Source organism: Rhinolophus sinicus, chromosome 1, assembly GCF_057876585.1.
Source record: "Rhinolophus sinicus isolate RSI-liver-muscle chromosome 1, RSI-T2T, whole genome shotgun sequence".
NCBI classification, from domain to species: Eukaryota; Metazoa; Chordata; class Mammalia; order Chiroptera; family Rhinolophidae; genus Rhinolophus; species Rhinolophus sinicus.
In genome coordinates this window covers 126,800,066-126,815,295 of record NC_142501.1, presented here as the reverse complement: position 1 = coordinate 126,815,295, position 15,230 = coordinate 126,800,066, and the positions used below count along the sequence as shown (strand labels likewise).

General features: G+C 36.0%; 1 protein-coding gene across 6 annotated transcripts in view; it reads right to left on the bottom strand.

The window, feature by feature from the left end:
- LOC109456700 (ankyrin repeat domain-containing protein 26) overlaps positions 1-15,230 on the bottom strand; it is a 99,608-nt gene that overhangs the window by 66,076 nt on the left and 18,302 nt on the right. For all 6 annotated transcript variants that reach the window (XM_088789344.1, XM_088789341.1, XM_074324972.2 and 3 more), the window contains 5 exons: positions 13,688-13,721; positions 12,219-12,291; positions 5,643-5,703; positions 5,350-5,552; positions 54-183 (listed from right to left, as the gene is read on the bottom strand). In XM_088789344.1, the coding sequence (XP_088645470.1) occupies positions 54-183; positions 5,350-5,552; positions 5,643-5,703; positions 12,219-12,291; positions 13,688-13,721 (501 nt within the window). The remainder of the gene's footprint in view (positions 1-53; positions 184-5,349; positions 5,553-5,642; positions 5,704-12,218; positions 12,292-13,687; positions 13,722-15,230) is intronic.

The window sequence follows — 15,230 nt, the reverse complement described above, 5'->3', positions numbered from 1 at the left end:
TTGTTTATAAGCATTTAAGCACAGAAAAAAATCACAGATAGTCACTAACTTACCACTTCTATTACTTTTGTGTGCCGCATCAACATAAGTCAAATTGTCATTATTGGTTTGCTCTTGTGGAGCACTTTCAATAATATCCACACCATTTTCTTTTTTTCTAATTGCTGGCTGTGTTGCTTCTTCCTATAAAAACAAAACAAAACAAAAACCCAACTTCAGAAAACATCATATTTATTTACTTGCTCACTTGCTCACTTAGTCCCTCAGTCAGCAAGACAACAAACATTTACTGTGTCCATCAAATCATAGGCATTGCCCCAGGAGAAGCTGGAAATACAAATAAAAGATTTTGTCCTATATTTCAGTAGGGGTACAGATACATGAAAACAACAAGAACTGAAAAGTATCACTCACTAGTACTACACCTGAAGTGAATAAAGTACAGTAAGGGCACAGAAGAGTCAACAGTCAGTACCTGGGAAAGTCAGGAGATGCTGCAGAGATAAGGCTGCATCATGAAAGATATCCTAAGTGCAGAGGGAAGGCGAGAAGGGAATTCTAGAAAGGGCAGCAGGAGCAAAAACCTGAGGCATGAAACAACATATTGTAAGTGAGGGCACCAAACCTGGAACACTGAGAATGGGATGGAGAGATAAAACTACAGGACCAGAAACAAGCCAAAGAAGGCAAGTGTTACGCTGGCGTGTGAATTTTACCCTCACGTGATGGGGAGCCACTCAATAAGCAGAGGTGTTGCATCATCACAAATATATTTTAGAACAGTCGCACTGGCAGCAATGTAAACATGAACATAAGGGGAGCAAATTACAAAAGAGTATTTCAAAATTAAAGGTGAGAAACTGAATTACGGTAATGAGACATAAAGAAATGATAAGCACGTAGAAAATATGAAACTTGATGATTGACTGGAAGTGGTGATTTCAGGAGGGTTGGAGTCCATGATTTTTCATGATTCAGTGTTTCAATGGTGCTTTTACCAGGATGGGGAAAATAGATGACAGAGTAGATTACAGAGAGTCAGGAAAAAGGAAAGGGTCCAGGGAAATGTCTTTAGTTTGGGACATATCAAATTTGAGGCACTACGGGAACTTAGAAGGAAAATCTGGATAAATACATGTAGAGTAGAAACAGATGACTTTACTCAGGAAAAGCATAAGATGTTAAGAAGATAAGTATCTGTAAAATGCACTAACCTGATATAATTAAATAATGCAAACCTACACAGAATTTGTGAAATTTTGAAAATAAAAACGAGAGCAGATAAAAAAAACAGTGGGATTCAATTTTTCAGTTATACGAGTATATTGCAAAATCTGTTTCAACAATATAAAATACCCTTTGATGGATATATGCAAAGATTATTTCTAGAATATTGTAGTAATAAGCACTTTAATGAAAAAATTTAATTGTCAAACACCAATTCACAATGTTACAAGAAGACTCCTTTTTAACAATTAATGTTAAAAGACAAGTTTTAAACTGTGAAAGACAAATGCTTATGTAATTATAGAATTACAAGGCATTTTTAAGTACTAGTATCATGTATGAAAGAAATATAAAGCTCTATTTTAAAATTCACATGGTTTCCTTATTCTCCTGTGAACAGCACACTGATAGCTCTAATATCCTATCTATTCTACATTCCCTAATAGTAAAAGATTACAGAAAAAAACTACTATAAAAAACCTGATAAAACTGTGATTATCCAAGTTGAAGATTTAAAAGTCTTTAAATACATCTGTGATCATCAAGTAGGACTGAATGAAGAAAGGTACTAAAAAATCAAGTCACCGGGATCTCCGAGTTTTAGATACGAAAGAATTTTCATGTTAGGTTTAACTATGAATGCCGAAGTTAATAAAGTTTCTTAAGTATAATAAGAAATGTACCCATTGCTGGAGATATTCTAAAAAGCAAAAAAATCATCTTTTAGAAATAACTTTGTACACTCTGTTGATAATCTTTCCTTCACTAAGCATTTTATATTAGAAAAAATCATAAATTGTGATTTCATTCATTTGATGTGTGCATATGTGTCCATTAATTGCAGATATTATTGGGAAAAAATAAATCAGAATCCCTAGCTCCAAGAGGCTAAGTGAGTTTCCCACATTCTTGAAGCTAGGAAATGGTAGAGTGGGCTCAAGCCCAGGCTACCTGCCTCCCAAGCCCGTGCTGGGACCACATTCTGCTCAGCCCTTCCTCTTCCCTGCAGCTCCCATTTCATGCCTTCTTCTGGTTTGTTTCTTCCTTTTGTCCCCCCTTCCCGAACAAGCCCTAAAGTGAAGCAGTCCTGGGCACACAGAGAACACAGAGAGGGGGCCTGCTGAAGTCTGTGCACCCTTGCAGGCCTGCTCAGTCTGACCCTGCCATGGAGGACGCCACAGGCTGGCACTCAGAGATGTTCTATGTATAATTGTTTATAATGGCAAAACAACTGGCTGTCTATCCACAGGGGACCAAATAAAAAATTCATGTGACTTCTGCACAATGGACATCTCTGCAGTCATTGCAAAGAACAAAATAGCCCCTTAGAGAGCAATATCTAAGAAATATCATTAAGTTAAAAAAGCAACAACAGAAGACATGCTTTAAATGAGTCCATTTGATTGTTTTAAAATGTATTACATGATCTTAATTTCATTGACTGTTTGATTATTGCTGTGACAGTGTTCTTTTAGTGAGGTAAAAGTTCACAAAACATAAAATTAACCATTTTAAAATGAAAAATTCAGGGGCCGGCCCGGTGGCTCAGGTGGTTGGAGCTCCATGTTCCTAATGCCAAAGGCTGCCGGTTTGATTCCCACATGGGCCAGTGGGCTCTCAACCACAAGTTGCCAGTTCGATTCCTCGAGTCCTGACAACTGGACCTGGAGCTGAGCTGTGCCTTCCACAACTAAGATTGAAAGGACAACAACCTGCCTTGGAAAAAGCCCTGGGAATACACACTGTTCCCCAATAAAGTCCTGTTCCCCTTCCCCAATTAAAAAAATCTTTAAAAAATAAAATGGAAAATTCAGTATCATTTAGTACATTCACAATGTTATACAACGATCACCCCTAATTTCAAAACATTTTCATCACCCCAACAGGAAATCCCATTCTCATTAAAGAGTCACTCCCAATTCCCCTACCCCCCAGCCCCTGGCAACCACTAATCTGCTTTCTGTCTCTATGGATTAACTTATTCTGGATATTTCATATAAAAAGAATTATATAATAAAAAAATTTTTTCAAAGAATCTTTACAGAAAAAAAATTTTGTTTTTTTATTTTAGAGTGTTATAGCTTAAGATTTATTTTCTCATTCAATGAATACAGATTAAGTACCTCATTTACATAACCAGAAAGTTTAATTTTGATTAATGAAAAAAGTAAAGTGCTATTTATTTCCTTATCTTTGTTTTTTAAAAATCTAAAACACCTACCAAGATTTTACCAAACAGTAAGATCAGTTAATTAAGCAAGTTAAGAGTTTCAGACAAGATGGCAGAGCAGGTAAAAGCTGTGCTTGCCTCTTCCTGTGACCAAATTAAAACTAAATTATAGAACAATCAAACTGGAGAACAATCTGAAGACTAGCTGAACAGAAATCCTATAACTAAGGATATAAAGACGAAGCCACCTTGAGACTAGTAGGAGGGGTGGAGACATAAAAAGTCTGTTCCCACACCTACATGTGGCAGTCAGGAATTAGGAGGAATATCTCAGCTGCAAAGTTCTACCCCTGAGGAGCGAGGGGTCCCAGGCCCACACCAGGCTCCCCAAACCAGAACACAAGTGCCAGAAAGAGAAGGCCCCTCAATACCTGGCTGTGAAAAACCAGCAGGAATTGATTTTGTCCACCCAATTGAAACAGAAGGTGGCTGGAAAACCAGGTGTGCACTTAAAGGGCACACCCCCCACCCCCACCCCGCACAGATTCACTCACTCCCAGGCCCTCACCCTGGACTCTGGTGGAGCGACTGTGGCTCAGGAGGTGCCAGAGACATACAGGGAGGAACAGAGTTGTGTGGCTTCAGGATGAGGGCTGGAGAGAAAGCCGCCATAGTCCCTGTGTTGAGCCCTCCTCCCATGTGGCCAGCAGGTGGATGACATCTTTCCTGTGTTGATACTTCCTTCCACCTGGCTAACCACTTAAATTACTAAAAGTACTAGACTAGTCAGGGGGATCACTACTTAAATTATACAAAAGTCTAATTTCAGGTGCTGTACACCTGAAATCAATATAAAATACTATTGAATGTTAACTGCAATTTAAAAATTTAAAAGGCGGGGAAAGGTAAAGGGGAATAAAAGGTTCAAATTTCCAGGTATAAAACAAATAAGTCATGGGGATGTAATGTACAGCATTACAGACAAGATGGCAGAGCAGGTAAATGCTGTGCTTGCCTCTTTCCTGTGACCAAATTAAGACTAAATTATAGAACATTGGGAATATAGTCAATAATACTGTGATAACATGGTACGGTGTCAGATGGTTGCTGGTGAACACTTCTTTAGGTATTTAAATACTGAATAATTATGGTGCACACCTGAAACTAATATAATATTGTATGTTAGCTATATTTTAATAAAAACCTTTAGAAAAAAGCAAGTTAAGTATATACCAAACAGTAAGATAAGTTAGAAAACACAAGAAAAAAGGGCCAAAAATTCATAATTCATAATAAATCTGATAAGGCCTATAACAGACTTCACTTTACATTATCTATGAACACAGGTTTTGCTAGATTAAATATAAGGGGTCACTTTATTAAGCTTAAAAGTGAGGATTACCAAAAAAAGACTTCAAATAAACACTTCAATGAACAAAAAATAGTTGAGAACTAAATTTTCCTTCAGTTTTTCATAAAAATCAGCTATAAGCAATTTTGAACATTTTTTTCATTACCTGGCTTTCTTTTCTTAATTTGCATTTAAAATAATTTCTATCATATATTATAATATAGCAAGTTTCTGCTCTCCCTTAACCCCATTTCTGTTGTTTCTTTATAATAATCTCCTAATCTTGATTCTCTTATTAAATCTTTATTTTCATCTTACCTTTCTTAAAAGAATATTTCCCCTTCACCCTCATCTTCACATTCATATAGCTATTCTTTCTAGTTGCCTTTTAATTCTTTCCTTTCATAACGGCATACCTAAGAATTGTTTACTCCCACTAACCTTTATAAAACCCAGTCCTGTACATATATATCTCTTGTTACTTATTTTCTATTCTGTTCTTCAGGACCTCCATTTCTTTCTAGGATCCTTTTCATTACTAGGATCAGGGGGATGGTATACGAAAAACAATGGGGAAATAACTTAAAACAACACAACTTACCTTTGTAAGACCAGCGACTGTTAAAGGCATGAAAGGAGGTTTTACAAGAGGTTCAGGTGAGGGAAAATCAGGATGAGAAAGGCCCTGGACTGTTTTTGACGGTTTAGGAAGGGTCTCAGCCAGATCTTCATTCTCACTATGAGATTTATTGTCCTCATAGAAGATCTTATTTTCAGGTTTCACAATGGCATATTTTGCTTCTACTACAGTAAAAACAAAGTAAAGGGTACATGAAAATATCTGTGACTTCAAATCAGTCCATAACATAAGAACAGACTCTTCAAATAGCTTACTGTTTTTCTGGGATTGTTGAACAGCAGTCATTAGCTTTGCTAAGCTTGGTTTCATGACATTCTAGGAAAAAAATTATAGCTTTAAGTATCAAATTTGATAATAATGATAATATTCACCATTAATAGGTGATCTCACACAAAGAGCACAGTCTTTGGACTCATTCAGATGTAGATCTGTATCCCATCTCTGCCATGTACTAACCTACACATTCCTATAGGGTAAAAATTGTAAGAGAAGACAAAGTAAGCCCCAAAATGTTACTATCATCATCCCTAAGATTATTATCCAAATACTAAGATATCCATTAGATTATAAAATTTAACCCTATGTAGTTTAGAGTACTACTGAAAAAGCTAACATTAAGACATTTAAATTAATTGTTATATTTTGAAATGTGTTTGCATGATTTATAGTTACATGAATTATCTCTTGTGGGAGAAAATATGAGAGTATAGTTTTTAGTAGTAGATAGGTTGGAATTGCAAACAGTATAAAGTGGCTTCTATTCTTTTTGTCAAAAGGCTAAAAACAAATGATTGTTTCAATTCAGCTGCTTCCAAGAAAGAGAAAAAAAAAAAAAACAGAATAAACCTGAGGGTCAATAATTCATGAATAAGAGCTACATACATACTAAATAGAAAGCCATGACGAGATATGTTGACAGTGGAGACAGAGAGATGGACTGAAAAAAACACACTGAAGCAATGTTTTCTGCAAGGAAAAAATTAGGCTAGGAATAAAAACAAAAAGGAGGTGGGAGAGGAGAAAGAAAGGAAATAAATGAGATATGACCAGTTAATCAAGTACAAACTTAAGACAAGGATAAAAAGCAAAGCATAAGTACAGGGTATGTGGATAAATATATAGATATAGATATAGATATAGATATAATTTCACTATATATAAATATATTTATAAGACTTTAGTAATCATCAGTATTATTAGGAATATACTGGAAAAAACCTCTGCTTCACATATTTATTATACATTAACATATATAACATTTTATAAAAATATATAAATACATAAAAAAATATATAAAACAGAGTATTTGGTTCATAGTACATCCTAATAATACTGATTTGCATTACTCTATAATTATTTGTTTACAAATTCTACTGTAATAAAAAGTTTAATTTGTCAGTATAGAATTAGTCATACAATTATTTTAACATGGGCATCTATCATGACACGAAAGCTATAAATAACTAGAGAGAGAGAAAAATAGAAAAAGAAATGTTCCTAACACATCTGCTTTCCACTTGGAGAAAGAGTTGGTAATCAGAATTCTAAACAGGAATGTGTGGCTTGAAAACGTATTTTAGATAATGCCTTATAGGACTGTACACTTGAAAGCCATATAATTTTATTAACCAATATCACCTAAATAAATTTAATTAAAAAAAATTTTTTTAAAGGATATATTTAATGGAACATGAGATAGGGCTAAGAAAAGTTTGAAATTTTTTAATCTAAAAGTCTAAGCTCACAATTAAAGGATACTAAAAAATATACTATAATCTACTTTCTTAACACATATTTCTTATTTGTTTCCTTCTTATTTGTGACATATTTCCTCAACATAACTCAACCGAAATTATATATCCTAAACATTAAAAGTGAATATAAATTTAAGTCATATTTCTAGAAATTCAGATAGATTTAACTTTGATATATTATGTCTAATGTATTACTTGTAACATTTCATTACACAAAATGCTATTTGTCTTTGTTCATTTATTCACATTCAAAAAAATATTAAAGAGCTTCTTACATGTAAGACCTTATTCTAGCTGCTCCAGGATGTGTACAATTATGTTTTCTAATGTCCAGTACCTTATAGGATGTAGGGGCTTTAAAATGAATGTTTAAATCATTATAATAACAAAACATCTGAAATTTGAAATTTGAGAGTGTGATACAAGGACTCTGGGTAGATATTTTTAAAAGCTATTATACAAAAGTTTCTAGTTTTGGTCAAGAATGTGAAATAGGTAAATGCTAATGCTTGCCTCCTCCCATGACCACATCAAAATTAAAACTAAATTATAGTACAACCACCTTTGAGAACCACCTGAAAACTAGCAGAACAGAACTCTTATAACTAAACATATACAGAAGAAACCACATCAAGACTGGTAGGAAGGGTGGAGATTTGAAACCTGGTCCCATAGCCATATGTGAGCAGTTAAGAATCAGAAGGGATATCCTGGTTGCGGAGGTCCCCCCTGAGGAGTGAGGAGTTCCAGTCCCACACTGGACTCCCCAGCAGGAGCCCCAGTGCTGGCAAAAGGAGTCTCCACAGTATCTAGCTGTGAAAATCAGCAGAGATTCGTCCAGGTGTGATGTAGGGCTGCCGGACTCCCAGATGTTCTGAAAAGGAGCATGGACTTACTCACTGAACGACACACTTGCTTTCAGCTCCAGCACCAGGCAGAAACTTGAAAAGCACCAGGGACATATAGGGAAGAAGTGAACTGTCTGACTTCAGTGCAAGGTATGGAGGGGCAGCACTGTCTTCCATTTTGATCATTTATTGAGCCCTTCCCCCACACAGCTGGCAATTGCAGGTGGGCTCCAAATCTGATTCTCCATTAAACTCGCCTCACCCTGGTGATTCACTCAGAACTTGCCCCACCCAACTCATGCACAGGCCTGAACATCTCTCAGCAGATACTACTCACAAGCAGCTGGTCTCGGCCCACACTGTGGACTTCCTTGAAATCTCTTAAAGGTCCACAAACCCTAAAAAAGCATGCCTATACTTCTGGCTAAGTGGCCCTTAGCCCAGTACTAGTGGGAGCTGGCTTCCATTCATAGCATAGGCTCTCCCAGGTGCCTCCAAGCCAAGCACAGGCAGTTACCAACAACAGATCACTTTGTAACTCCTACTAGGTGGCCCTGGGCCAACCACAAGCAGCAGAAGACCTAGGCTTACACCAGAGCTGCTCCCAAGAAATCCAAGAACCAACAGACCCAGAGATGAGCTTCAGACCATACCACAGCATCACCCAATTAGGTCCACAAACGACACACCCAAGGGTGGACTCAGCAGACACCAGAGGCCTGCAATAGTGAATCCCCCTCCGTGGGGTTAGCCCACGCACAATAGTTCATCTGCAGTAGTCACAGACAGTCCTCACATGCAGTCAGCCTAAGGGTCAATTCCACACATTGACATGTCAACAGTAATCAAGTCTCAACAACAGGAGGGCACGTACAACCCATACAAGGGACACTCGTGGAGAATCTGGCTCAGGTGACCAGGGAGAATGGGCCACTGGGCCCCACAGGACACCAACTACATAAGGCCACGTTGCCAGAAGTGGGAGACTTAGCAGATATACCTAATACAAAGAAACAAATATGGAGAGGCAGCCAAAATGAGGAGATAAAGAAATACATCTCAAATGAAAGAACAGGAAAAAACTCCTGAAAAACAACTAAACAAAATGGAGGCAAGCAATCAACCTGATACAGAGTTCAAAAAACTAGTTATAAGGATGCTCAATGAACTTCAGGAAATAATAGATTAATTCAGTTGGAACTTTACAATAAAGAGATAGTAAACATAAAATAGGACATAGAAACCATAAAAAAGAGCCAGTCAGAAATGAAGAATACATTAGATGGCATCAACAGCAGATTAGATAAAGTAGAGGATCAAATCTGTGATTCGGAAGACCAGGTAGTGGAAAAAACGCCCATTTGGAACAGCAAAAAGAAAAAATAATTAAAGAAAATATGACTATAGTTTAAGGGACCTCTGGAACAACATTCATATCATAGGGGTACTAGGGAGAAGAGAAAGAGCAAAAGATTGAAAACCTATTTGAAGAAATAATAACTAAAAACTTACCTATCATGGCAAAGGAAATGTACATACAAGCCCAGGAAGCCCAGAGTCCCAAACAAGATGAACCCAAAGAGGTCCACACCAAGGCACATTAGAATTAAAATGCCAAAGGTTAAAGACAGGAGAATCTTAAAAACAGCAACAGAAAAAGCAGTTTGTTACCTACAAGGGAGCTCCCATAAGACTGCCAGATGATTTCTCAACAGAAACTTTTCAGGCCAGAGGGGATTGGCACTAAATACTCAAAGTGAAGAAAGGCACGAAATATTCAAAGAGAAGAAAACTAAGGACCTACAACCAAGACTACTCTACACAGCAAGGCTATCATTTAGAATCAAAGAGCGATAAAGAGTTTCCCAGACAAGAGAAAGCTAAAGGAGTTCATCATCACCAAATCAGTATTACAAGGAATCTTAGAGGAATGAAGAAGAAGAAGGGGGTGGGGAGGAGGAAAAGGAAAAGGAAGAGGAGGAGGAGAAAGAGAAGAAGAAGACAAAGGAGAAGGAGAAGAAGAAGAAAAGGTAAAAAATGTGAATAATAAAATGGAAATAACTACATACCTATCAATAACCACTTTAAATGTAAATGGATTAAATGCTCCAATCAAAAGACATAGAGTGGCTGAATGGATTGAAAAAAACAACACCCATATCTATTACATCAAACTAAAGTTTTTGTACAGCAGAGGAAACCATCAACAAAACCAAGGCAACCTAATAAATGGGGGAAGATATTCACTAATGACATATCCAAGGGGTTAATATAAAAAATTTAAAAAACTCATACAACTTAACACCAAAAAGACAAACAATCCAATTAAAAAATGGGCAGAGGACCTGAATAGACATTTCTCCAAAGAAAATATATAGATGGCCAATTCACATATGAAAAGATGCTCAATGTTATTAATCATCAGGGAAATGCAAATTAAAACTACAATGAGATATCACCTCACACCTGGCAGAATGGCCATCATTAATAAATCAACAAACAAGTGTTCAGTAATATTGTATGCCAACTATAATTATATATATATATATATTCACAGGATATAGAGTTCAGCATAGGGAATAGAGTCAATGGAATTTTAATAGATATGTATGATGTTGGGGGGCAGTAGATTGGTGGGGGTTGTCACTTTGTGAGGGGTGAAATGTCTGGCTATTGCATTGTTTTGTGCACCTGAAACTAAAAAAAAAAAAGATCAATTAAAAACAAACAAGTGTTGGTGAGGATGTGGAGAAAAGGGAACTCTCGTGCAATGTTGGTGGGGTTGCAAATTGTTGCAGCCAGTCTGGAAAATAGTCTGGAGGTTTCCTCAAAAAATTAAAACTAGAACTACCATATGACCCAGCAATCCCACTTCTGGGTATTTATTCAAAGAAATCCAAAATACTAATTCAAAAAGATATGCGCACCCCTACGTTCATCACAGCATTATTTACAATAGCCAACATATGGAAGCAAACTAAATGTTCATCAATAGACAACTAGATATAGAAGATGTGGTACATATGTGCTATGGAATATTACTTTGCCATAATAAAGAATAAAATCTTATCATTTGTGCCAACATGGGTGGACTTAGAGGGTATTATGCTAAGTGAAGTAAGTCAAATAGAGAAAGACAAATACCATATGATTTCACTTATATGTGGAATCTGAAAAGCAAAATAAATGAATAAACAAAAGAGAAACTCATAGATACAGAGAATAATCTGACAGTTGCCAGGTGGGAGGGGGGTTGAGGGCTAGTTGAAAAAGGTGAAGGGATTAAGAAGTACAAATTGGAAGTTACAAACATAGTCATGGGGATGTAAAGTACAGCATAGGGAATATAGTCCAAATATTGTAATAACTAAGTATGGTGGTGGGATAATAGACTTACCGAGCATCACATTGTAAATTATATAAATGTCTAACCACTGTGATATACACCTGAAGCTAACATTATATTGAATGTCAACTATAATTGAAATTAAAATTTAAAAAAACAACAAAATCTCTGAATTTTACCATATGGTTATTAAGAATCTCTGATTTTAGAACTGGTTATTGTTTTAGGCAAAACATGTATTCCTCAATTAGATGAGGACTTTTGAATATACTCTTAGTGCAATGATTTAGAACACAGTGGAATCCTTTGTAATATGGGTTTTGAGAAAGACAATTTAAATTTCTAAGTTTCTACAATTTCTACTATTTTAGTCTAAATGTGGAACCCAGGATAGAAACAGAAAAAACTCCCTCCGAACAACTGTATGATACAAAAATTTTTTAAAAATTAAAAAATAAATTAAAAAATCTATATATTATATGCTATTTAGTTTTGGAACTGAAAGTCACCAGGAAGATATTGTGATTATTACAATAAGTAATCTGATCCATTAAAGATTTCATTTATAATCCTTACCCTTGACCAAATTTCATATCTCTTCCATTGTGGGAAACCTTTTCCCAATATAATTTTCCTATTACTATACATTTACCAGCCCATTCTTTTTTTCAGCCGCCACTTTCAGTACTTACTAAAATTTTAAAAAAGAAAGAAAAAGGAAAAAACCTCAACTAGTCATATTTCTATAAAAGTGTGCTCTGGTGAATTTTCCATTACAAACATAAAACAATGATAGGTGGAACCCTACTAAATTTTAAGAGTAAGAACCACTCAAAACTAAGTTCAGAGCAGGAAAATTAATTTTACAAAGGAGCACTGTACCTTGGTATCAAAATCAAAGTCTTCATCATCCGATGTAGGCCATGAATCATCAATGCCAGGTTTTTTGGAAAGACTTTAGGGTAAAGATATACAACAAAAACAAGTGAGTTCATTTCTTTAAAAAAGCAAAAACAACAACAAAAACGGAGTGGTAGTTCAGCTATCTGTATATTAAATGAAGTTTCTTGATATAATTAAAATTTGGCCTGTTTTTAAAACGTTTTCAGTTATCTAGTTCTGCTTCCACCTCTCCCAACCTATGACATAGTCAATGAAGATACAGTCTAAATTTCCATCACAAACAGTGACAACCAATATATCAGCAAAGCCTGAAATTACTTTGTTTTCACCAGACGTCATGAAGGATGGATTGAAAATCCAATTAATGGCTGACATAACTTCTGTAATTTGAACTGGGCCAAATCTGATTACCTAAATCAAGGAAGAAAGATACACTGTCCCTTCTCCATTGTCCTGCTTCAGAGACTAACCTGTGTCTGTCAAAAATGGCTGTCTTCGTTTTTAGCATGGAAACCACTAACTAAGGTGACCCCATTCTTTCCTTTTATCCTAAAATAGTACAGAGAGTTTCCTGAAATGTTTGAAATGTTTGCAAGTTACAAGCACAAAAGTCAAAGAACAAAGTTGTATGTTGTTAGCTTTCCCACTCCCAGATCTCTCATCCTCAGGGCTCCCTGGCAATCTCTAACCTTGAAATCTTCAGCCTATGAAGGCACGGGCTCCTGAAACAAGGACAGGCTCAAATGACCCGCAGTAGGAGCTCTTTATTTCCCTATTCCCGGCTTCTTAGGAAAACTCTAAATCAGCATTAACACATAACTAAATTAGACTCTCTGAGCTCATCTGATCTGCATCTGAATCCTGACTCCAGAGTTGCCCAGGAACTTCTCAGTACAGGCTGAGGGAAAGAGAATGACTTTGGGAAGCCAGGCGGGCTGAAGGTCAAATTACAGGTCAGCCACTATGTTCCAGTAACCGTGAAACCACAAGTCAATCAATCAACCTCGCGGAACCACAATGTCTAATTAATAAAAAGTAAGCTAGAACAGCACAGGTATTGTGATGACTACATAACAAATGTTAAGCACAAACCGTGTTTCCTCAAAAATAAGACCTAGATGGACAATCAGCTCTAATAAGTCTTTTGGAGCAAAAATTGATATAAAACCTGGTCTTATTTTGCTATAATATAAGAGCCAGTCTTAATATAATATAATATAATATAATATAATATAATATAATATAATATAATGTAATATAATACTGGGTCTTATATTAATTTTTGTTCCAAAAGATGCATTAGAGCTGATTGTCCAGCTAGGTCTTATTTTGGGGGAAACATGGTAATATAGTGTCTAGCTGAGAGTAGAACACTCAATAAATGTTGGTTTCTCTTCTCTGCAGTCCCTTAGTTAACACATGATTTTTTAAAATCCATAAAATCCTACCTGCTTACAGAGTCTTCTTCAGAACATTCATCCACTATTAAAGAAAAACATAAGATACATTTTAAATCCACAATAGAAAAATACAGAACTTTAAAAGTATCAGACTGATGCTGTGTTAAAAGTATTCCTTTGGGACGACTAAAGACTATACTAGAATGAATATTAAGGATACTATTGGTAGACAATTAATACACGAAGAACTTTTACTTCCCCTCCTTTCTATATGTGAAACACAAGAAAAAAAGAAAGGTATTTATCAAAATTTGATACATACAAGTTAACTGTTATTTATAATGATCATAATCCCAACCAAATCCCATCAAACTGAAAGAAAATGGTATCTTTAGTAAAATCAGTATCATAAACTGACAATGTCAAATGTAAATCACATGATTTTTCTGACTTCTATCATGAAGCCGAGTTATAACAGTGTACACTTATTTTGCTGTTATGCAGTACAACGTGTCCAGCTCTTCCGTCAAGAGTGTTCAGTTTAGGATGAAACACCCTGTCATAAGGAAGCTGGGTCGATGGGCACCATACTTTGCAGCACTGCACAACACAGGAAGCTGACTCTTTTTGCCATCATTGCAAGGTAAGTATGAAAGACTTTGTGATCCCAGTTTTATCAAGTATAACCCCTGAGACTGTTTCCTTCCATTGCTAGCGAGTCTATCTGGACCCTCCTCATAGAACAGGAAGGTCCAAACAGTGCTCTGCAGTAGCGCTTGATGCCATTTTTCTCAACCCTCCCCATTATGAGGCAAATGTCTATAGAAATCATGTTTTTTCAGCTTGTAAGGCATATGTCATCAGATCCTATGCCATTGAACAACAGCAACAAACAACCAAAGAAACAAAAACTCACAAAAGACAAAGAGGTTATTTTGAACAACTACATTCAATGAATGACCTTGGAATTTTAATTTTTTAAAGATTCAAAAAGATACCCACGGTATGATTCCAACTATATGACATTCCGGAAAACTACGGAGGTAGTAAAAAGATGGTTTCCAGTGGTCAGGGAAAAGGGAGGGCTGAGTAAACAGAGCACAGAGGATATCTAGGAGTGAATCTATTCTGTATGGTACTGGGATGGTGGAAACGTCATTAGACATTTGTCAGAACCCACAGATTGTACAACACCAAGAGTGACCCTAATGTAAACTACGGACTCCGAATGATAACGGTGACTTAGTGCAGTTCATCGATCGGCATTAACGTACCACTCTGGTGCAGGGTGTCAACAATGAAGGAGGTTCTGTGTGTACAGGGATATGTGCTTTGTGGGAACTCTCTGTACTTTCTGCTCAATTGTGCTATGAACCTAAAACTGCTCTAACAAATAATGCTTATTAATTAAAAAAAAAAGGTATCCACTGAACCTGCTATTACCATATATTAATATATTAATGCTATTTTCAAGACACAGTCACCTTGAAAATTAAGATAAAGATCTAAGTATCAGAATATGGATATTATCCACCCAATTGAATGAAGTATATGAAAATCCATAAATAAAGCAAATCATTTTAGTTGCATA